Below are 23,877 nucleotides of genomic sequence, written 5' to 3' on the forward strand. Positions count from 1 at the left end.
TAAAAAGTACAGACAGCAAATAAAAAAGATTTAAAGAGAGAAGGAAACTCTTGAGAGTAAGCAACGTCGGTTCACCAGGCAGTATTGAGGCAGGGGAGAAGTAGAGAGTGGAAAAGCTCACCAGGTCCCAGTAGTGAAAACTGTCATGGAAACACAAAATTCCACCCAGGCAGATTGCTCCCACAGTGCATCAGTGAGCCAGATAAGGCTCTCACTGCTTATGGGTATATGTTTCTTAGGGTAGTAACCTCTTCACTCGCAATCAGCCGGCCACTGGTACCGGCATGTCCTCGTCCCCGACCCTGAGAGCAGTCTCAGCAAAGCTCCAAATTTTCAGGACTCTTTTCCTCTCCCAAAGTTTCTGCTTAGTCTTTCAAGCTGGGAAAAGCTCCATTTAGCATCAGTTCCCTCCCCTTCCCCCTTCACAGTCCCTTTGCTGACAAGGGGCTATCAACTCACAGGTTTAATATTGGAATAAACCTTGCAGATCTAATCCAACCCCTTCATTTGACAGATGAAGAGACTGAGTCCTGTAAGGATGAAGTGACTCCCCCAGTGTCCCAGTTATTGGTAGAGGGGGGCTGGGAACCTAGGTCTCCCAGCTCCAAATCCTACCACCTCATATGGTTTAGAGAAGCTGTCTGAAGGTGGAAGCCTTGATCAATGAGCTTTCAAGTTCCCTTCCAGATCCTAATTCTATTAAAAGGTCCCTGATCACATGAAATCTTACTTAACTAAGATCAGGGATATCATTTATCCTTAATGTTAAGTGAAAAAAAGATCCTCCAGCTTAGCATTCTACATGCTTCGTATTTAAGTTGAATTTTTGTGGGGATGATCTTAACATTTATTCAGGAGTGAGGAAGATTTATTTTATTCATTACAAGTACCTCAGGATACTTTTGCATATGGATCTCCCCAGCTGCCAATCTTTTATATTCTTTAACCTTTAGAAGGAAGGCTCTGCTAAGCAATTTTGAAAAATAAATCACATTTATATAAGTAATTTTATTAGCCATCAATAAAATTTGGGGTGGATATTTCTGGAGTATATTGTGAATTTTCTGCATTACTTATTTCCTAAGCATACCTTGTAGTTGAAAAGCTTTTGAACTCCACTTTTGGTTTCCAGCTCCCTAAGGATTTGACAGATTATAAATAGTGATGAATGATGTTTTAAAAAAAAAAGGCCAGTCTACTCAGTGAAAAAGATCTTTCCAGTGAATTGTCCTCTATCATACAACTAGGCAGTGTGGTACAGTAGGATTATGGGCTGACCAGTTAGAGGAACTGGATTCAGATCCTGCCTCTGATCTCTGCTGTCTGCCGCCTCTGTGACCATGGGCAAATCACTTGGCCTCTCTGGGCCTCAGTTTCCTCATCTGTAAAATAAGGAGGTTAGGCTAGATGGTTCCTGAGGTCCCTTCCAGCTCCAGAGTTAGATCCTATGATTTCATGTCGCTCTGTGGAGGCCAAGCTTGAGTCTCCTCCCCGAAGCTATTTGTGAAATCAAAACAGGATTTATTACTCATTAATAATGCTCCGTAGCCTTGCATTCCCTGTTAGCTAAATCGATAATTAGTGTATTTGTTGGAAGTTCAAATAACTCATTAATTTACTTCTGTTCTTTCCTTCAGGAGGCAAAGATCATTCTGTTCTTTGACCTTTATAAACAAGGCTGCTATTTCAAAGCCATAGTCTGTATATCTCTGTGTGTGTGTGTGTGTAGGGAGTTAGTGGGGTGGGGGGAGGGTGTGTGTTTGGGGAGGACAAAGTGAGGAGGTGGTGATGGCCAAGTGTCTTCTCAGAGTTCAAGTTTTAAATGATTGGAATTTCCAAAGGAGACAGCTTGGCCATTTGGTTGCTAGCAAGGTTGTTCACGGAAATTTTACAACAAGCATCTATTAAGTTCCTAGTGGGTATCAGGCAGTGTGCTAGGAACCGGGTATACAGCATCCCTGCCCTCAAGGAGCTTACCTTTTATCGGGGGAGATGACACGTACTAAAGAAGTTTATATAAAACGTACAAATATTTTCTTAGTGGGTGAGGACAGTAATAGCTGGCGGAAGGATGGGAGATGTGGAAGGGCTTCCTGGAGTAGGTGGTGCTTGAGCAGAATTATGAAAAAAACAAAGAGATTCTGAGAGGTAGAGGTGGTGGGGGAGAGCAACCCAGGAGTGGGGAGAAGCCCCCACAACGTCACAGAGATGGGAGAGAGAGCATCATTGATAAGAAACGGCAAGGGCAGCTTGACTGGACATAGAGTTGGAAAGACAGGCTGGAGCCAGGCTGCAAAACACACAGGCAGTGAAAGCAGCCTTAGGGATCCGTGGAATTTGGTGGTGGAACAGCATCTCTAAGTCATTTGACCTCCAGTTATCATTCCATAGGCATTTAGTTATTGCTGAGCATAAATAGGGATAAAAGAATTGACTCTGAGTGGACGAGGCTGGGCGTTAAGGAAAGCTTTGGGTAAGAACTGATAGAGTGCTGAGTGTAGCCATAGGCACAACCTTAATTTGATTTCTCTATTCAAATGCAGTTTGACACTTTAATGTCAACCATGAAACTCAATAATGAGCCTGGACCGCCAAAGACGTATTACTCCCCATCTAAGTTGATTCCTGAAGAAGGCGGGAGAACCCCTTTACACGTTGTGTGTGAGAGAGAGGATAACTTCAAGGTAAAAAGGCAACCTTCATGAGCCCCATGGCGCATGGCATAGATTTCCTTTTTCTCCATAAATTGACTTGGAATTAGAGAACCTTGGAATTGGAAAGCTCTTAGCAGCCATCTTGTATAATCCCCTCCCAAGCCATGCTGAAAATCCCCTGGGAGCAAACACATCCCTTTCTTGCCACAACCATGGTTTGCTAGCTTCGGGCTTTTCTCTGAATACTTCAATGAACTTACAGGAGAAACTCCCTTACCTAATGAAAAAACTGGCACCTTTGATTCCAAGGAGCGATCGTAGCTCTGGAGCTCTAAAGGACTCTAGAAGTCATCTGGTTTGACCCCCTCATTTTACAGATGAGGAAACTGAGGCCCAGAAGGGAAGTAACTTGTTGAAGGTTGTGGAGATACTGAGTGGCCGAGTAGGGACTCAGGTCTGGGTCCTCTGACTCCAGATTTCCCCTCTACTGTGCTATCTCCCGTAAGGATATTGTTGTGACCTATTTGAAGTGAGCTAGAAGGAAGGAGGAGGGGAAGGAGGGAGGGAAAAGGGGAAGGAGGAGGAAAAAAGGAAGGAAGAAATGAAAGAAGGAAGGAAAAAAGAAAGGAAGGAAACATTTATTAAGTTTCTGCTATGTGCCAGGCATTGTGTTAAGTGCTTTACAAATATCTCATTTGATGCAACTACCTGGAAGGTGGGTGCTGTTGTTATCCCTGTTTTATGGTTGAGGATACTCAAGGCAGATATGGGTAAAGTGATTTGCTCAGGTCACACAACTAGTAAGTGTCTGAATCTGTATGTGAACTCAGGTCTTCTTGACTCCAGGTCTAGCATGGAAAAAGTAGGAAGGGTTAAAAATGATGGGAGATCATTTGCCAGTACTTCACGCAGTCTGTTTCATCCTTCTCCTCCATGGGGGGGGGGTGCAGTAGAATTTTATCCTTTTATCCCATTTCGATGAAGTGGCATTTTAGGAGCAGGTTGGCTGTTCATAGTCCAGTGTGTCCAGGCAGAGAGAGTGTAGACAAACGGTGGGTATACACTAAGGAAATCAAAGCGTATTCTCCAGAGGTGACTAAATTAGGTAATCTTCAGAATTCAAAATTTAATATAATGAAAAACCCCAAGCGTTTAAAGGAGTGTAATAATGCAAGAGATGAGTGAGAGGCCAGTGTGTCCCACAGCATGGCTGGCAACCTTTCGGACACAAGCCGTGCCTGACTGAGCAGTTCCTTCATGGCCGGGCATGGTGGGAGTTCCATGAGCAAGAGAGGGGTGGCATGGAACAGAAATTCCCAAGTCCCTCTCCTTTCACTCTGTGAGACTGATGGCAAGGAATGTATTTCAGTTTTATTTTTCTCTCTTCAGCACCTAGCACGATGGCTTGTATATAGTAGATGCTTACTAATTGAATGTTGAATTGAATCTTAGACCTCTCCACTCTAGGTTGGGGAAATGAATTATACCTCTAAAAAAGGATGAGGGCTCTCATTGTGAAAACAGTAAATTAATCAATCAACAAGCATTTATTAAGCATCTTCTATGTTCACGGCACTGTGATAAGTGCTGAGGACACAAAAAAAGGCAAAAAGCCAAAAAAAGACAGATGGTCCCTGTCCTCAAGGCGCTTACATTCTAGCTGGGGTGACAGCATGTAAACAGGCCATACAATACAGATACAGAGTTGATGGAAGGTCGTCTTAGGGTGGAATTTTCTAGCAGAGTTTTGCAGCCAAGGAAAGGTCGCCGGAAGGCAAGGAATATAGTCAGTGGAAGGAAGGAGGCAGAGCTTTCTGGGAATGGGATAGCAATTGTAAAGGCAAGGAGATGGGAGCTGGCCTATCCCATGGGAGCAGATAGATGGAAAAGTCACAGGCCCGTAGAAGGTTGGAGGGAGAAAGTGTGTCAGATAAAGGGGAAGGAGAGGAAGCAGTACCATTGAAGACCTGGATGGGGTACACCAATGCCAATCAGCCAGATGATCAAGCTCCATTTTGTAGCATTGGCTGATATCTGAGGTGTAACTGTTCAGACTGAAAATTTAACTGTGGCACAGCCCTAGTTTCATCTTTCAAAAAGTGGAGGAACCAGGAAGGGGAAATTCTAGTCTTCATCTGATGCTTACAGATGGGGGTGGGGGGGGGTGGGCTTCTGGGTTGGAAAATGATGAGAATCTAGGGAGGAAGTGACCACTTCATGGCAGAAGAGAAAGAGAAGCACATCACATCATGATCTGGCATGAATATTAGATTTGGGGAGAACAGAGTGAAAAGATAGGATTCCAAGGCTAAAATTCTAATGGCAAGGTCATCCAAAGAGGGATGGGAAGATCTCAAAGATGAAATTCTGAGCACACAAAACGAATTTTGATGAGCAAGAAGAAGAGGTGCTGTCAGAAGAGACTGATGTAGATCCCCGAGAACTTAGCAACCAACTTAGATGAAAGAAAAAGACAATGTACATAGATAGAACCAAGGACGGGTCATGGAGTTTGAACAGTGTCAAGGTTGCTGAAGTTCAGAAGGAGCTGAGGCTAGCAAGGGAGGATAAGGATGACAGAAGGTGGTTTCTAAAAGCCACATTGGTGAAAAGAGGAGAATGCAGACTACCTTTTAGTGCTGATGGGTTGATGGGAACCCCGATGGAGAGAAGGCAGAACTACTCAATCCTCATTATCCTTCTGATTTCTTAGCCAAGGAGAATGATCACCCGCCTGGGAAGGACTGAGCAATAATGGCTAATGGAGAATTGATATTCTAGACAAATGGAGAGCTAGTAAGAGGACCTCAAGCTGTCCTTGATAAATTCAGGCCACCACCCCCAGGTGAACCGTATTCTTACGTGTTAAAACAACTGGCAGATATGATTGCCGGGCAACTGTCAGCAAATGTCCAAAGATCTGAGAATGGGAGAAACAGTATACGTGATGAGCAAGGCAAAATTGTACCATTTAAAAAAAAAAAGGAAAGAGTGGAACCTACATACAGACTCTAAGTTGATTAAGTCTTAATTAGGATGGATGGGAGCTATAGAGTTGCAGATTTTAGCACAGAAAAGGAAAAATTATTTGAGGAAATGTACATGAAATTATAGGAAAAATTTCCTAACCTAAGCTGTCCCAAAGTGGAAAGGGCTTCATTGGGAGGAGGTTACCAGCCACTCAAGGTCTTCATGTACAAACTGGATGATCCCTTTTCAAAGAATCTTGTTGAGGAATGAGTTGGACTTAATGACCTTTGAGGTCCTTCCCACTCTGAGCTTCTATGATTCCATGAGAGGCAGCATGGTGTAGCACACAGAGCATTGGCCTTGGAGTCATGAAGTTGTTGTTCAGTCATGTTTCAGTCATGTCTGACTCTTCATGACCCCATTTAAGGTTTTCTTGGCAGAGATACTGTAGTGGTTCGCCATTGCCTTCTCCAGCTCATTTTACAGATGAGGAAACTGAAGCAGACAGGGTGAAGTGACTTGCCCAGGGTCGCACAGGTAGTAAGTGTCTGAAGCCATCTTCTTGACTTCAGGTCTGGCACTCTATCGACTGCACCACCTTGCTGCCCTGGAGTCATAAAGACCAGAGTTCAAAAAGACTAGAGTTCAAATCCTGCCTTAGACACTTATTCCCTGGGCGAGTTGTTTAACCTTTCTGGGCCTCAGTTTTTCCATCTGTAAAATGAGGGGAGCTTGGAATTGATAGTACTCTAGGGTCCCTTCTAGATCTGAATCTATGAGTCTATGATTCTCTGAATTTCAAGGAAATAAAAGAGTTGAATGGAAAAATAAAATTATCTTATTTCTTGATCAGTTATTTAAGAGCCGTTTGAGAATGTTGTTTTTGATATTTTCTTTTTCTTTTCCTTTTCCTTCTCTGTCAGGCACGATATCCTTCCATTGTTCCAAGGGAGCCCTTCACTGAACATGTGACTTTAATTTCTCATACTTTCATAATGGCAGCCCTCATGGGTTACATTTTGCTTTTGGGGGAAACCATTCCGAGTGTAGCCAACTCATCCGATATGTAGAGCTTTTCAGAATTCTTGATCCTGGGCTGCTTTTCACCTTTGTCATTGTCATCATTTGTCTGTTCATGCCTTTTTTTTTTGGTGGATGATAACCCGAGAACCCTAATATTACAAAATGCGAGCACATTTGTCTCCTCTTCAGACAAACTTGAAGCTGTAGTTTTTGCTGCTCACGCACCCTCCTGCCCCTCTCCTGGGAAGGATGAGTGCTTTGCCATTGCTTGTCAAAAGGTTATCATTAAGTACCACTTCTTACATCTCAGCAATCTGAGGGAGATGAATTTATGTTTTAATTAACGTGTCAAAAATAAATGCAAGTAGATTTCATTTAATCGGCAACAGCTTCTTGTCTAACTCTGCCTTTTTCTCCATCCAGTATGCAAGGGACATCATACGTCTCCTGTTAATTCATAAAGCGAATCCCAATACCTTGTGGAGTGGTCATTCTCCGCTCTCCCTGTCCATTGCCAGTGGGAATGATCTGGTAAGCATCTTCAGCCTCTCTCGTGGGTCTTTGCTCTTTGTTTAAGCATACTGGCATCTATACCAACAGACAAAAGTTATGCTCTGGTTTGGTGCTGGGGAGAACACCGGACTGCTTTATGGTGGAGGTGTAACCACGGCGTGGTCAAACCGGACAGCCAGGTGCCTTTCGGGGTCGGATGGTCTCTGCAGGAGGGCCAGGATGTGTTGTGCAGGCTAGGGATCCCTGGGAAGGTGGGCCCTACCCTGTCTGCAGTTTGAGATCTAAAGCTGGAAAGGACCTCAGAGGCTGCCAAGTGTTGGAGGTGAGGAAACTGAGGCCCAGGCAGCTGAAGTGACTTGCCCAAGGACATGCAGGTAGTGTCAGAAATGGAATTGGACGCTGGGTTCTCTGACGCCAGAGCCGGCCAAGTCTTGCAAGTGTCCCAGCCTGTGCCCCTGAAGTTGATTTGGCTCGTGGCCCCTCCCTCTTTCTTCCTCATGCCCTTCTTCCTGGAGTGGTACCATTCCTCAGATAGGAACTGACTCTGTGTTCTTGCGGTATCTTTTTCTTTTTCTCACAGACGCTTTCTGGGGATGCACGTTAACTTTCCGGGGGCCAGAAGTTTGCCATGTGCTTCGGATTTTTCCCAACATAGCAATTTCTTTTTCTAATGAGATAACATGTTAAAAAAAAAAAAAGACAAAAACTTTGCAAACCTTCAAGCACCATATAAATGCTTATTTATTTATTTGTCAGACCTGGAACAAAAGATCTATTATTGTCTTTAACATAATAGTAGCTAGGTAGGCCTATTCATTTCTTCTTTTAAAATCTTATTTTACTGAGAGCTTTTGTTTTTATATAATCTTAATATCTGAATATAGCCTTCCCTCCCCCCTACCCAGGAACTAGTCTTGTAGAGATTAAAAAAGAAAGGAAGGAAACAAGCACCTACTATGTGCCGGCATTGTGCTGAGCACTTCACAAGTATTATCTAATGGGAGGATCAAATGAGATATGTGTGAAGTGCTTATTAGCACAAGCACCCAGCACATAGTAGGTACTTAATGCCTCCTCCCTCCCTCCCTCCTTCCTTCCTCCCTCCTCCTCTCCTTCCATCCTTCCTCCCTCCCTCCTTCTCTCCTTCCTCCGTCTCTCCCTTCCTTTCTTATTTCCTCCCTTCCTTCCTCCCTCTCTCCCTTCTTCTCTCCCTCCTTTTCAATCCTGTTATTCTTTATCTTCACAACATCTCTTTTTTAAATTTCAATTAATTTATTTTGAATTATCAACCTCACAACATCTCTTGTTGGACACTGGAGACAGCTGGTGGTATTGTCTAGAATACTGGACCTGTAGTTAGGAAGATCTGAGTTCAAATTTGGCCCCAGACGCTTACCAGCTGTGTGACCCTGGGTGAGCCATTTAACTTGTTTGCCTCAGTTTCCTCGACTGAACACTGGGAATGGTAATAGCACTCCTCTCATAGAGTTGTTGGGAGCATCAAATGAGATACACCTGGCACATAGTAGGTGCTTTATCAATGCTCATTCCCTTCCCTTTCCCCCTTGTATATGTCCCCTTCTCTCTCCACACATCCAGCCCCAAACTCTCTTTCACATCCTCATCACCTTTCTCCTTCTGACTAGTTTTCTTGATTCACATTTCTCCCCACTCTGAAACAGGCTCCTCTCAGCTGCCAAGGTGGGTTTTCCAAATTGTAGCGCCCCTATTCAGTGATTTCCATGGCTCCCTCTTACCTCCAGGGTCACATAGAATTCTCCTCTGTTTGACGTTTCAAGCCCTTCACAGCCTGATCCTTTCCTACCTTTCTAATCTTACATCTGACTCCCCTCCACACCCTGGATGCTCCAGCAACCTTGGCTCACTCAGACACAGCCTGCCGCCTCTTAGCTCTGCTCCTTCCTAGTAACTGTCCCTCGGGCCTGGGTCACCCTCTTCCCTGAGTTGCCACTGAGGTTCCCTGGCTTCCTTCAGGATGTAGCTCTCAGCCTCCTTTACTGTTAGTGCCTTCCTACCTCTGTCACCTTCTATATACTCCATCTATCCAGTATCTTGTAGGTGCCCAAGTATTTACCTATCATCTACCCATTAGAATTTCATGCTCCCCGAGGGCAGGTGCTGTTTTTGCCTTTCCTTGTGTCCCCAGTGCTTAGCACAGTGATTGGCACCCAGGAAATGTTCAATTAGTGCTTGCTGACTGACTCAATTTTCTCTGAGCCTTTGGACTCTGCTCTCCTAAAGTCTAAGGTACTTTTCTTAATGAGCTCAGCATTCTTTTCTGGGGCTATTATGTATTCTGAGATACGCGCTCATTTCTCCTTAGCCAATCTATTCTTCTTTATTGCTTAGAATGAAGTCCAGATGAGTAATTCATTCTGTTTTCTTGGTCTTTTGAGTGATAAGGAAGCTAAGGGAGGGGGACTTGGGAATGCCAGATATTGTATGAGTCCTTGTAGGAGAAATAGACAAACAGTGGTTCTCAGGGGTAAAGATTTTGGGAAACTTTATACCATATGGGACAACTGAGGGGTGGGAGGGGAATAAATGAATGGGCAGCTGGCTGGGTGGATAGAATGCTAGGCCTGGAGTCAGGAGGACTTCTCTTCCTGAGTTCAAATTTGGCTTCAGATACTTTCTAGCTGTATGACCCTGGGCAAGTCATTTCACCCTGTTTGCTTCAGTTTCCTCACCTGTAAAATGAGCTGGAGGAAGAAACGTCAAACCGTTCCAGTATCTCTGCCAAGAAAACTCCAAATGGGGTCACGGAGAGTCAGACATGACTGAAACGACTGAACAGCAACACAGTAACAACAGAAGATTGTCAGAAAAAATGGTCCCGGGTCCCAGTAGAGGGAAGTTTAGTGGATGCTTACTATTAAAAAAGTAGATAGTTGATTGTGGTGTGCAGTGTTAAAATAAAACAAAAATTCAAATCATACCATAGATTTAGAACTGGGAGGAATCTTAGAGGGCACCTGTACCCCTCCCCATCCCCCATTATTTTACAGATGAAGAAACTGAGGCCCAGAGAAATGAAGTGGCCATCCTGGTAACTGGGATTCAAACCCAAGTCCCCTGCTTCCAAATCCAGCACTCTTGCCAGCAGACATTAAGATCTCCCTTAACTAAACTGAATCCACGCTAAAATAGTATCTTAATATGATACATTTGAAGTTGATACCATGTTTATTTAGGTAAATTCATGACAAAAAGTGACAAAAGATGGAAAATGGTCAGTGCTGGTAGGGCTGTGGAAGGATGGGCACACTAACACCCTCTTGGTGGAGCTGTGAATGGGACCAAACAACTGGGAATTAGGCTAAAAAGGGACTAAAATAACCGTACCCTTTGACCCTAGCACAGAAAGAAAGGTTCCATATACACCAGAATCTTTAGAGCAGCTCTTTTTGTAGTAGCAAAGACCTGGAAACAAAGTAGATGCTGATCAGTTGGGGGATGGTTCAACCCATTATTGTACACAAATCTAAAATGTGTTCGATTACATTTTTAGATCTTCAGTGCGATATGTAGTTTTAGCTAGAAGGTTAAAAGGGGCAGCTAGGTGGCGCTGCAGTGGATAGAGTGAGGGACCTGGTGTCTGGAAGACTCAGCTTCCTGAGTTCAAACCTGGCCTCAGACACTTACTAGCCTGGTGACCCTGGGCAAGTCACTTCACCCCATTTACCTCAGTTTCCTCATCTGTCACATGAGCTGGAGAAGAAATGCAAATCACTCCAGTATCTCTGCCAAGAAAACTCCCAGTGGGATCACGGAGAGTCAGACATGACTGAAAAATGACTGAACAACAATAATAAAATTTCTATTATTGTTTTTTAGTGCTACTGATGAAGCTGTTTGTTTAGCTTGATTGACTTCGCTCAATGTACATTCATTGCTTGTGTCTTTTGCAGGCAGTGAATGAACTTCTCCTCTGGGGAGCAGACCCAAATCTAGCCTTGACTAAAGGGGTGGGCAGTGCTCTCTGTGCCGTGGCCAACCTAGCGTTTGAGCAAAAGAGATCCTTGGATGGTAAAATCGCTTTGGTGAGTTCTTTGTGTGGCCGTACCTTTGTGGAGGCCTGATTTATGGAATGTGAAAACTCATTTTCGTTCTGTAGCCATTTCTTGTGGCAATTAAAGCGATTCTTCATTTTTATCTGTTCTGGGCTCCATGTTGGGATCTGTGTCGGCTCCTTATTTTTTCCATGATGAAATTGTGAAAGGAGATGAATTTCTTTGTCTTTCCTGTCATTTTTATGCTCTTAAAAAATGTAAAGAAGACTATTTCATCAAAAATCACATTAAACGTGACACTCTCTGAGGGGCTAAGGGAGGGACCATCTCGGCGGCAAAAGAGTAAACTTTTACACAAAAAGAACCGAGGCATGAAACGGCACGAAATGGCCAACAACACGACAGAAAGAGAAGAAAAAAGGATGCTGGGAAATCATAGTGTCCAGGCTTGATCTGAAGAAGAGATTGGAGAAGACAATCTCCTTTTATTTCCTCACCCCACTCTCAGAAAACCATCCCTTATAGCAGGGGTGGGGAACCCGCAGCCTTCAGGCAAGGAATATAAATAGCGAAGAATAGAAAAGAGGAGAAAAACAGTTCAGAAAGAACTAACCCTGTTGAAATCATCTGACATTATAAAGGGTATCCCCAAAATCTCAGTGCCGTTTTCTGGAAGGGAGTTGGGAGTGAGGGATATATTGTGAAATGTATCACGTGCAAACAAGCGATACCAATAAAAAATTTTAAGCACCTACTCTGTGTTAAGCTCGGAGCATAGAAAAAAAAGGCACAAATAAGCCAAGCCAATGAGCATTTACAAAGCACCTACTATATGCTAGGCACTATGTTAAGTGCTGGAGGCACCATGATAAACCCTGGTCCATGTTCTCAAGGAGCTCACATTCTAGTTTAGGTGTTGTTTTTTTTTTTTTTTGGACTGGCCCTGTGATTTCATTGTGCTGGGAATGCCCAGGGAAGAAATTCCCTTTACCAATGTAGATGAGTACCTGATGTGCGAGTTGTCTGGGACACTGGAGGTTAAGTGACTAGCTCTGGGTCATAGAAACAGGGTGTGTCAGAATGAGTCTTGGGCCCAGGACCTGGTGACTTAGAGGCCAGCTTTGTCTCTACCATGCCTAGCCCCAGCCTCATTTATTGTCCGATGTGCCTGTGACTGTTTCTGAGGGACTGAAAAGAAACTTGACTGCTATATCGTTTCTGGGCTTAAATGCCCAAAGCATTTTAATCATTATATATTTCCATTTTTCCTACAATGTATCTAAGCATTTCTTTGGGCATATGCAGATAACAGCCTTTCCGGCAAACAGTAGGTTCGCTGTAATTAAAAAGGAGACCGCTGGTATGAAATAATGATCATTGTCCGAGAACAACCAACATGATAATGGTGATACCTCAGGACTGTCAAGACCCATTACTTCCTTGGTATAACCAATGCAGGGCATAGCTTCTCTGTGCTTAGTAGGTGGTATTTGAGAAGTGTTGGCACAGAAGTCAGCATATTGCTTCTGGAGTCAGAGGACCCAGGTTTGAATCCTACTATGCGACCTTGAGACACACTTAACCTTGTTTAGCTTCAGTTCCTTATCTGTTAGTAGGTAGCCAGTTATAGATGGGGATAGAATGTGAGAAATGGAGTTGGCGAGACCCGAGTTCAAATTCTCCCTTTGTCACTTATTAACTGTGTGACTCTGGGCAAGGATATGTCTTAATCTCCCTTATCCTCAGATTCCCCATCTCTAGAATGAGAATAATACTAGTGCCCAGCTCATAGGATTGTTTTTTTCTTCTTTTTTATTTTATTAATTTATTTTGATTTATCAACAATCACTTCCATATGCTTTTGAGTTTAGAATTTTTCTCCCCATTCCTCCTCACCACCCTCCCCAAGACAGCACACAATCTGATATAGGCTATACATATACATTCTTACTGAACATATTTTTCACATTAGTGATGTTATAAGTAAGAATTAGAACCAATAGGAGGAACCACCAGAAAGAAGAAACAAAACTCAACAGAAGAGAAAAAAAAATAGTAATTCAACTTCCATAGTTCTTTCTTTGGATGTGGATCGCATTTTCCATCACGAGGCCTTTGGAGATGTCTTAGATCCTTGTATTGCTGGGAAGGGTTAAGTTTATCAATATTAGTCATCGCACAACGTGGCTGTTATTGTGTACAATGTTCTCTTGGTTCTGCTCACTTCACTCAGCATCAGACCATACAAGTCTTTCCAGGTGTTTCTGAAGTCAGCCTGTTCATCATTTCTTATAGCACAATAGTTTTCCATCACGTTCACACACCACAACTTGTTCAGCCATTCCCCAGTGGATGGGCATCCTCTCAATTTCCAATTCTTTGCCACCACAAAAAGCAGCTCATAGGATTGTTGCAAGCATCAAATGAGATAACATGAGACGGGTAAAGAGTAAAGCCTTTGCAAACCTCAAAGTGTTTAAGAAATGCTAGCTATTATTATTAAGGGAGGAGGTTGGACAAGATGGCCTTTGAGGGCCCTTCCACCTCTAGAACTAGGCTCCTCTGGAAGGGACAAGCAGTCATAAATGTCACAGTTTCCACTAGCTTGTCTATTCTTTGGTTGGACATTAGCCAGAGAAGCAAACTCTGTGAAGTTATTTGTTCTGGTCCCATTTTCTATTGATGGCCAGCCCACCCGGTATTTGATTTCAAGAGTTCCAAGTGGCTTCATTATTATCCTCATTGGTTAAATTTTCATTGATAATCTCTTACTTTTACAACTCTACATTTCCTAAAGTACCCCCCCCATTCCTCTCTCTGGAGCCATCCATTAGAACAAAGAATCAGAAAAGGGGATGGAGGGGAACGGTTCACAAAACTAATCACCAAATGGGAAAAGACTGACATATGCAGTGCTCCACACCCATAGTCCCCCATCTCAGCAAAGAAAGGTAAAGTGGCTTCATTACTGCCTACAGAGGTCTTGCTTTGTTTGATGAAGACTTTGTCGTTTGCAGATTGACAGACTCATTCAGTTTGGGGCTGATATCCTGATTCCAATTAAACTAGTCCAAGGAGAAACATCAGCCGTGGGAACCGCTGTGGATTACGCGTACTTCAAATTCTTCCAGGTATGGCCTTGAATCTGGGGCAGCCCAATTTTGAGGAAAAGCGGAGCCAGCTTGGCAGGTGTGGTACATTTAGGTTCCATCTTTCAGTCTTTCTTCTTTCAGCAAACTCGGGGTAAGAGAATAAACACTTCCCAGGTGGTTTGGCAAAGGTGCAGCTCTTATGCTCCTTGCTGGATTTGGGAAGGTGGAGATTCAGGCCGGGGACGCTATGTTTCTAGTTGGTTTTCATCTCAGAATGCTGATGATTGTAGAGTAATGAACTGTTGTGTGCTGCAGGATAGGCGGATAGCACACACTCCTTTACGCTCATTGACGGCGTCTGAGCAAGAAACGCTGGTGTTGCGTAAAAAATTGTTAGAGCACATGGGCCTCTGGCTCCGCAAAGCCGTCCTGGACAAAGAGGACCAGTGGGATCAGAAGCAGCTGCTGCTCTCCAAGAAGGGTGAGTAAAAACCAGGACAGAGAGTCCAGAGGGACTGAAGGTCTTGTGTCTTAGGCAACCATCTTGGGAAGAACTATCAACCCTGAGAGGCCATGTGATAATAGAAAGTTGGATTAGGAGCCAGGAAGACCCGGGCTCAAGTAACATACTGGCTCTGTATAAGACACTTGGCCATTCTGTGCTTTTGGCCAGAGGTTTCAAACTTACAGCTGGGAGGGTAAGCAGGAACCATTTTCAGATGTAATCGGAAAATATTTAACAACATAAATGTAAATACAGTAAAACATAGATGATGTTAATTTGTGGTTTTCTTTCTTTCTTTTTTTCTTCCAATTCAACAAGCATTTATTAAACCTCAGCAACATTCTAGGCACTGGGTATACAAAGAGCATGATGAAACAATTCCCATATAACATAGCTTACATTCTACTGGGTCGAGAGAAAACATGCACAAAAATGAAATAGGATGAGTTATTATCTGTAGCAGGGCAAGTAGGTACAATTATTTTCAGACACAGAGTACTCAGGAATTGGGGTAATATAGTGCCTGAAGTCCATTTGACCAATAAGTGTATATTTCTCGATTTCTCTCCGTTAGGGGCAGATTGTAAGAGAGCAATCATTTGTCAAGACTTTCTTAGAAAGACAGAAGGGCATGAGGGGTCCTGAGAATGAAGTGATAGGGAAAGTATAAATTAGATATCTATTTTTCACATGATAAAATGATATCTCTTCATGTTCACAGTCAAGGAAAATTCCCACCTTTAAGTTGGGCATGCTGACCTGGCGGTATTTTATATGGACTTGAGAATAAAGATTCTGCTGGGCTGTGGCATAAAGATGGTAGGAAGTGTAACCTGTACAGTCCTAAGCACAAAGAAGTCTTGAGACCCTTTTGATTTTGATTTGAGATAGTGTTATTTGGCACCTCCACCCCCCAGGAATATCTCCCTGAAATAAAGGACTGAGTACCAAGAACTTGTACAAAATCTATTAATCTCCAACTATTGTCAGGTGCTTCCTTCTGGACATGGCTGTATTTCACACTCTTCAAATCCTCAGATATGATGAGACCTGCATCAACTGTGTTGCAATCCAGAGTGATGTTCACTTTAAAGTTGAAAATCCATTCCATAACTCCAGAGGTGGGAAGGCTAGTCATGCATATACGGAAGGGTTCTGTTTCCTTTTGCAGGACAAATGCATTCCTGTTTAAGACTCCTTTCATATCCTGGAACAAATCCAGATCTGGTTTCTTACACTACTCCTCTAACTCTGTGGTCCTCATCCTTAATTCTTGATCCTGGTGGGACAATCCACTAATTCTCTTGTTCAGGCCTTCTAAAATGGCCATCCCCCATGTTTGGACATATGATAGATTTGCATCCTCCTCTTCACTTAGGAATTATTTCATTTTCTGGAATTCAGACAAAATATTCTTCTTTTGAATTTCTATTTCTTCCTCCATCAATGCAAACTTAATCTTCTAATTGGCCATTTGTTGAACAGCATTCTCAGTTTTCCTCCACAAATTAGTCACAGTTTCTTGGAGTTTCTCCCTGAAGTTCTCAGCAGCCTTATCTATGTAACAGAGCTTGTGAGCCTCGTGCTCCTGGGATTGAGAACAGGACACACAGACTGGGCTCTGGTCATCCTCACAGAACAGCTTGTACTCTTTCTGATGTACCTCACACTTGCCATGTTCTTCAGGGTACTGCAAACAATGAGGTCTCAGTTTTTTGGCAACGGCTGCCAGTTTCCCAAGTCAAACATTGGCTTTGAAATCCCTTAGCTGAAACCACAAATTAACATCATCTATGTTCTACTGTATTTACATTTATGTTGTTAAATATTTTCCAATTACATCTGAAAATGGTTCCTGCTTACCCTCCCAGCTGTGAGTTTGAAACCTCTGACCAAAAGTACACTTCTAGATAGGGCGTCCGTCCTTGTCCTCTATGCTGCGGAAGGTGTATCCAGGTGCATGACCTCAGACCAACCCGGTAGGCCGAGAGCCTGAGAGCGTCAGGCCAAGTGCGAGACAGCCTCATAACTGTCTGCCTGAAAAGCACCTCCAAGCCTTGGTGCTTGGAGAGCGACCCCAACTGCAGAGCAAGAAAGGAGAGGGGGGAATCTTACATACCTTCTAGTCTTAGCTGGAGAAGAACTTAGGGTTAGGCAGTTTCCCTGTACGGGCCATCAAAGTGATGAGGTCTAGGGGTGCTGGGACCCCAAAATCACAACATGCGGGTCCTGCCTGAAAGAATTCAACCCATGCCTTCTTCCAGCCAAAGACAAGGTTTATTAGAACAGCCGTTATATTGGGCAGAGTCTTAAAAAGTCTGAACATTAGTGAGCTATTAGCTAGATGGTAAGAATCTGAGCCTAATTTGTGGTTTTCTAAGTCAATATGCCACCTGGCAGAGATCCTCACAAAGGCTTATCTGCCCTCGTTGGGGTTTGAGTTGGACGTCACGCTCCAGGCAACTGGGTAAGATTATAAATTGATGAGAGAAGGTGCCCTCCTTCGGGAGAAGGAGTTTCCTCGTCCAGGGTGTTCTCTGTGCCATTGAAATCACAGGCTCAGTCCCTATCTTCATCCCCTATTATATTTAACAGAAAGCTTTACTCTGTCATAGGCAGTTAGGGCTTTTTTGCATAATTAATAGCTTGTCCACTTAAAAAAATCATTATGATGTTAACAAACAACCACCAGTATGAACTTGTCATTGAACAGAAAAGAGGATTTAGTGTGAAACAGTGAATGCTACCGTGCCCAATTTACTTTTCTTTTGAAAGTTCATATCCTATTCAACATCGTAGCCCCCTCCTACCTTTCCAGTCTTTTTGTACCTGACTCCCAGACAGGTGCTCTTTTATCCAGGGACACTGGCCTCCCTGCTAGTCCATCTGGAGGCTCAGGGCATTCTCTCTGGCTGTCCCCTATGCTTGGAATGCTTCTCCCCCTTCTGCTCTGACTACTGCCCTCCCTGGCTTCCTTTAAGTCCTAAATAAAATCCTACTTTCTACAGGAAACCTTTCCCAGCCCCTCTTAAGTCTAGTGCCTTCCTGAATTATTTCCTATTTATCTTGCATATAACCTGCTTTGCATAGATTTGTTTGCATGTTGTCTCAGGGCAGAGACTGTCTTTTGTCTCTTCTTGTATCCTTACCACTTAGCACAGTGCCTGGCACATAGTAGGTGCTTAATAAATGTTTATTGATGGATTGATTCTAAGTAGTTCGCAAATTTTACATTTCAATATGAATAACAATTGTTAACATTTACATATTATTATATAACATTATGTTTTATGGATGTATTTTAAGGTTTGGCATACCTATGTATATATGCATATTATGCATACATGTACATATATCATATGGTATATCCATATTATGAATACAAGTACATACATAAAATGATATGTACGTATAAATTTGATTCTCAAAACCACCCTGGTAGGTAGATAGGTGTTATCATTATCCTCATTTTATTATTATTACCTTCATTTTATTAGTATTCTCCTCATTTTACAGGTGAGGGCAGAATCTGGGAGAGGTTGAGTGACTTTTCAAGGAAAGAAGTAGTAGCTTAGGGATGAGATATGCATACTTTCCCCTTTCTTTTCCCTGATACTTCCCACATACATATATGGCCACAGATTCATTTATTTCACATTGCTATACATAATCAGCCAACCATTCATTAAATGCTTACTATATTCTAGCCACTGGGATATGAAGATGAAAAAGCAACAGCAGTTCCTGCCCACAAGGAGCTTATAGTCTAATTGGGGGAGACACCCTGCAAAATATATACAAGGTCACTTGGGTAGCAGAAGGGATTGGGAAAAGCCTGGCCATGGTACCCTGAGGAAACTGGGGATTCGAAGAGACAGAGGTGAGGAAGGGTTCAGTTCTAGGTGTGGGGAATAGCTCATTTTCTTTATTTCTCATCCTTCAATATAGGACCATAGACAGAGTTGGGAGGGACCTTTGGGGTCATCTCGTCCAATCCTCTCATTTTCAGGTAAACTGAGGCCTAGAAAGGGTTGGGTGACTTACCTTGGATCATAGAGTGGTCATTCTCTTTTTAATCAATTTCATTTGTCATTCATTTTCATCAATTTATGTTATAATCTGTTATCAGAACTATTTAAATTATAAAAGGTTAGTTTTATCTTCTGGCTTCTCTATTCACCTTATATTCAAAACCATGATTTAATTTTTTTCCTCAAAATTCAGTGTTGGCCCCTTTTTTCCTGCCAAACCTGTGATTGCACTAGAATCCCACTTTGAGGATCTGGTCTCCACTAGCCAGAGCCTCCAGGATTATCTGAGAGGATTTAGATCCATCCCAAGTAGCACAGTTAGCTCTGAGCTCTGGGAACACAGCACCTGCATGCCTTTAGGCTTCCGTGACTCACTGGCATGGCATAACTCAACTTCTGCACCTTATTCTAAGTCCCAGGCTGGCTCAGCTCTGAGTGAAGTCAGTAAATCTAGAAGACACCAACTTGGCAGCCTGATTCTGGGATGTACTTTTCCCTTGTATTTATTTTTCCATCTGAGCTCCATTGCAGAAGCCATCCATCTTCTATCTAGGTCCCGAGCTTTTCCTAGTGGACTGGAATTCATTAATCCCAATGTCCAAGGGACTGCAGTTAGTTCTTGGCAGGGCCATTCCACCCCAGGGGAGGTTGGCATCATCTAGGAATGCTAAAACTGTACAGAAGTGAAGGAGGAGAGGTGGAAAAGGCTTCACAAACACATAATTAATTTGTAAACCAGAAGATGACATCTTCATGCCTTTGAATACATTTTCTTTCTTCCACTTTCATGCTTGCTGAACAGAAATTGACTCCCAGGTGAAAAATACCCATTCCCGAAGAAACAGATGTCTTACCCTGGAAACCAAACTGCATAACAGAAGAAAAAAGATTACAAGGAATTAGAGCAATAATAATGTCTCAGGCAGCTGTTAGGGCCATCCCAATCTAATTGGGCTCAGCTGGTCCTAAAAAAATGAGCCTAATTCTTGCTTTGAAAAACCCAGCTGACCTTGGATTGATTACCTAATGATAATACTCTGGAGGTCTTTGGCTTCATGGGCAATCCGATTCTTTTATGCCTAAGGCTTGTTTCTGAGAGCCAGGGATTTGTTGTAACCACATCCCCTGTAGGTCTTAAATGACTCTTCCTTCTGTAATATCAAGTCCTGCCCTTTTAAGGCGGGAAAGGCCACCTAGTTTCTGGTTGCCCTCCTCTGGACCTGTCTCAGGCTGTCAACACCCTTACTAAAATGTGGCGCCCACCACTCCACACATTGTTCTCCAGATCTGGTCTGACTGGGAGAGAGTCCAGGGGAATGCTAAGTCATCTAATTCTACATGGCTTCCTCTAGTCCTGGCTAAGATGGCATTAATTCTGTTGCCATGCTGTTGGATTCTTTCGGGCTTGCTCACTTGAACCATTGTCTAGCCCAGGGGTGGGGAACCTGTGGCCTCAAGGCCACATGCGGCCCTCTGGGTCCTTGAGTGCCAAATTTTGGATTCAGTCAAAGGGTCCCACTCAAGGACCTAGAGGGCCGCATGTGGCCTTGAGGCCACACAGCTTCCCCATCCCTGGTCTAGCCACATCTTCCCCATCTTCTCCTTGCAACACCGATGTTTTGAATCCACATGGAGGACTACTTTAGTTCTATTAATTTTTTCAAAGGTTTATTGAATAAATACAGAACACATGGATATTCCCACAGGAAGAGTACAAGTGCCCCTTTGGTCCACTTCACCAATGCCTTATGTAGCCTGGGCCTTATCTGGTTTAGGGATATGAGACTGAAGGCATAATTACCCCTACAATGGCAGCTCCATCCAAATAATAATAGCTTTATTAAGTTAAATCATACATAATTTGGTTCATTTCTCTAATCCGCTGAGGTTTTTCCGAGTTCTGACTCTGTGGCCTACAAGGTTCATATAACCTGCATTTGTTGTCTCTTCCTTTATCAATGTTAAATAGTATAGAACTAAGGACAGTTCCCTTTAAGATGATGCAGACCCATTACTGATCAGTCTTTGGGTGTGGTCATTAAACTAATTCTGAGCCTACCTAACCACTATTATCTAGCCCTCTTTCCTCAATTTGGTCTGACAAGGATAGCCCGAGAGACTTTGCAAAGGTGCTGAAAATTGTTAAATTAAGTTCATAGCATTTCTCTGCTCTAGTAACACCGTCAGAAAAGGACGTGTATTTAGTCTGCTACTTTGTTTTGGAGGAAGTCATGCTGGCTCCTAGCGATTATCACTTCCCTTTCTAAAGAATCACAAACCATCCCTTTAATAACATGTCTGGACTTGTGCCTAGAATCAAAGTCAGATTTCCCAGCCTCTCTTTCTCTTTTTGAAAACCGGGACAACACTCACCCTTCTCCAGCCTTGCCTCTCACCTCCTCCACTGTCCACAGTTGTTTAGACATCACAAGTGATGACTCATCGATACCTCCTCCCGCCAAGTTCTTTCAGTGCATTGTGATGTATTTCATCTGCCTTGGTGATTTAGTGCATCAGGCTGTCTTTCTATCAGCTTGCTTTTCTTGTGCTTCAACTCCCTAACAATTATTTTTATTCTCTCCCGCATTCTGAAGATCTTTATCTTTGGCAGAGGAAACAGAAGCAACGTAAGAGCTGAACTGATTCATAGGTTAGGATCAAGAAGGGAACTCGGAAGCCGCCTCTCTGGGCGTAGGCTCAGAGGCCTCGAGCTGGGAGGGGTCTCGGAGACAATCTGATTGAACGCCCTCATCTTACAGATGGGGAAGCTGAGGCACAGGCAACACTGAAAATCAGTGTCTCTGATTTTAAAACCATTGCTTCTTCCACTAAATTCCATTTCCCTTCTGTCGTGGGCCAGAATATCGATGGAACTGGGAAGGTGTGTGTCAATTGCCGACATCCCCACTATACCAGTACTGACTGTTGCAAGCACGGAAGTCATGGTAGAGACTGAGGCAGTTGGGACTGCCTCCCTCCTTCCTCCTCCCTCCTCCCTCCTCCCTGCTCCCTCCCTTTCCCCCCACCCAGGGCACCATCCTTGGACCCTCAGGCTAAGAGGAATGTATAACATCAGTTTTTAGACTAGAAGTTCCTGAGTCCCTGGATTGCTTCTTTCTGAGGGTACTGGGAAGCATTTTGAAGAAACCCTTGCGCTCTGGGGGGTCACTTGCAGCTGATAAGGAGAGTGAAGGGGTCAGGTGCTTCTCCTTTTAATCCGAGGGCTTGGTCGTTTGCAGAGCCCAGCCAGAGAGTGAGCCGAGGGCCAAGGGCTTTCCTGGTGCCTGACACAGACAGGGTAGGTGCTGCTTTACGGCATACGGTTCGGCTGTGCCTGTGATCACTGTAGGCCTTCTCGTTTCCTCGGGAGGGATTTCTGAAAATTTGAGCAGTTCGGCCTTCTCCTTGCCGCCTGACCGTCTCTGGATTGATCTTACTCCTTTCCCCTCACAGACCAAAAAACAAGACGCCTTTCAATGAGGCTGGGTTTAGGGGTGGAAGCAACCTCCGAGGCCTGGCTAGTCCTTTATTTCATAAAGGCACTGCCCCGGGTTGCCCAGGACTTGAACCCACCTCCTCGGACACAGAGTCTGTGCCCTTTCCGGGGCATCCTGGTGCCCCCGACCCTGTCCTTGGCATTCCTAACTTCAGCTGAGTCTGGGCTGTCCTACTTCTGGCACCGTGTTAGGGAAGGGCAGCATTCTTGTATAGTTCTGCTCTGTTATTTTCTTCTCTCCTCCAAAAGATCCGAGGTGCCAGCTAAAGGCCCTGGGAATTTCAAAAGGGCTCTGAGAGAGCTCTCCCTTCCTTTTCCTGCTTGTCCGTGTTGGGGTCGGTGCCTTCACGTGCGGTGGATCTGGGACCCTCCTCCGGCTCTTCTGGCTTTCCGTCCAGGGCGCTGTTCTGCCTCCCAGGGCACCCAGGGCACCCAGGGCCCACGGTGCCTTCTCCCCGTTAATGGCCTCCTATTTATCCTGTTTATACAAACGTCTGTTTGCTTGTTGTCTCTCCTATTGGATTGTTGACTCCTTCAGGGCGGGGACCATCTTCTGCCATTATTTTTTTGTCCCCAGGGCTTAGCACAGTGCCTGACATAGGAGGTGCTCAATAAATATTTTATTTATTGATTGAAATACCATGAGTAAGGCATTATGGATACGAAGATAGGCTGCAGATCTGTTCTCAAGGAGGGTGATTTTTGATTTGGTTCTAATTTCTCTGCCTGTTAGCAGCAAAAACAGTGCAGAGGAATTGCTTTCTCTCTGGGACGTAGCCTGGACTGGTGAGTGAGAAGTGACTGGATATGAAGCCAGGAAGGCTTGGGTTCAAATCCTTCCTTGATACTTCTAGCTTAACTCTAAGTCACTTAACCTCTTGGACTTCAGTTGATTCAACTGTGAAATGAGCTGTAAAATTGGACTTAATAATAATGATGATGATAGCTAGCATTTTTACAATGCATTAGGGTTTGCAGGCCACTTTACAAAGACTGTCTCCTTTAATCCTCAGAGCAGCCCTGTAGGGTAGGTGCTGTTACAATCTCCGATTTATAGATGAAACTGAGGCTCAGGGGTGTACAAGTAGGGAGTACTGAGGCCAGATTTGAACTTGGGCCTCCTTGATTCCAAGGAATCCACCAGATCAGCTGACTGCCCCTGAGATCTGGAATTCTGGAATCCTTTCAACTCTGTGATTTTATCAAAAAACCTTTGTTAAGGGCCAGCTTTGTGCCAGGTCTGTGCGAAGTGTTGGTTTCATTCATTCTATGGCTCAGAAAATGTTGCTCAGGAAAAATGTTAAATTATGTTAAAAGGAAGTAATCCTAAAGTTTTGTGGCTACTATATAGAAGATGTGATTTTTTTTTTTTAACCTAGGGGGTGGTTCTCTTAATGGAAAGGAGAGGAATATATTTGGAAATGAAGGTGATGTAGAAACAAGAGTTATCCGTTAAACATCTTTTTTTTTAAGCAGTTTTTTTTTAAAGTAAAGGTTTAGGAGCTGTTTTGTAGAAATCATGAACATCTGAATGATGTGCATAGAAATATCATTTCAGC

General features: G+C 43.6%; 1 protein-coding gene across 5 annotated transcripts in view; it reads left to right on the forward strand.

The window, feature by feature from the left end:
* ANKMY1 (ankyrin repeat and MYND domain containing 1) overlaps nt 1–23,877 on the forward strand; it is a 142,609-nt gene that overhangs the window by 83,990 nt on the left and 34,742 nt on the right. For 2 of the 5 annotated variants that reach the window (XM_027861499.1, XM_027861498.1), the window contains exons 11-15: nt 2,544–2,684; nt 7,071–7,178; nt 11,093–11,224; nt 14,212–14,325; nt 14,602–14,767. In XM_027861499.1, the coding sequence (XP_027717300.1) occupies nt 2,544–2,684; nt 7,071–7,178; nt 11,093–11,224; nt 14,212–14,325; nt 14,602–14,767 (661 nt within the window). Of the gene's footprint in view, nt 1–2,543; nt 2,685–7,070; nt 7,179–11,092; nt 11,225–14,211; nt 14,326–14,601; nt 14,768–23,877 lie in introns of those variants that run through there. The other 3 variants (XM_027861503.1, XM_027861501.1, XM_027861502.1) reach the window with 3 other exon arrangements.

This window comes from Vombatus ursinus, unplaced genomic scaffold, assembly GCF_900497805.2.
Source record: "Vombatus ursinus unplaced genomic scaffold, bare-nosed wombat genome assembly UNPS02014768.1, whole genome shotgun sequence".
NCBI classification, from domain to species: Eukaryota; Metazoa; Chordata; class Mammalia; order Diprotodontia; family Vombatidae; genus Vombatus; species Vombatus ursinus.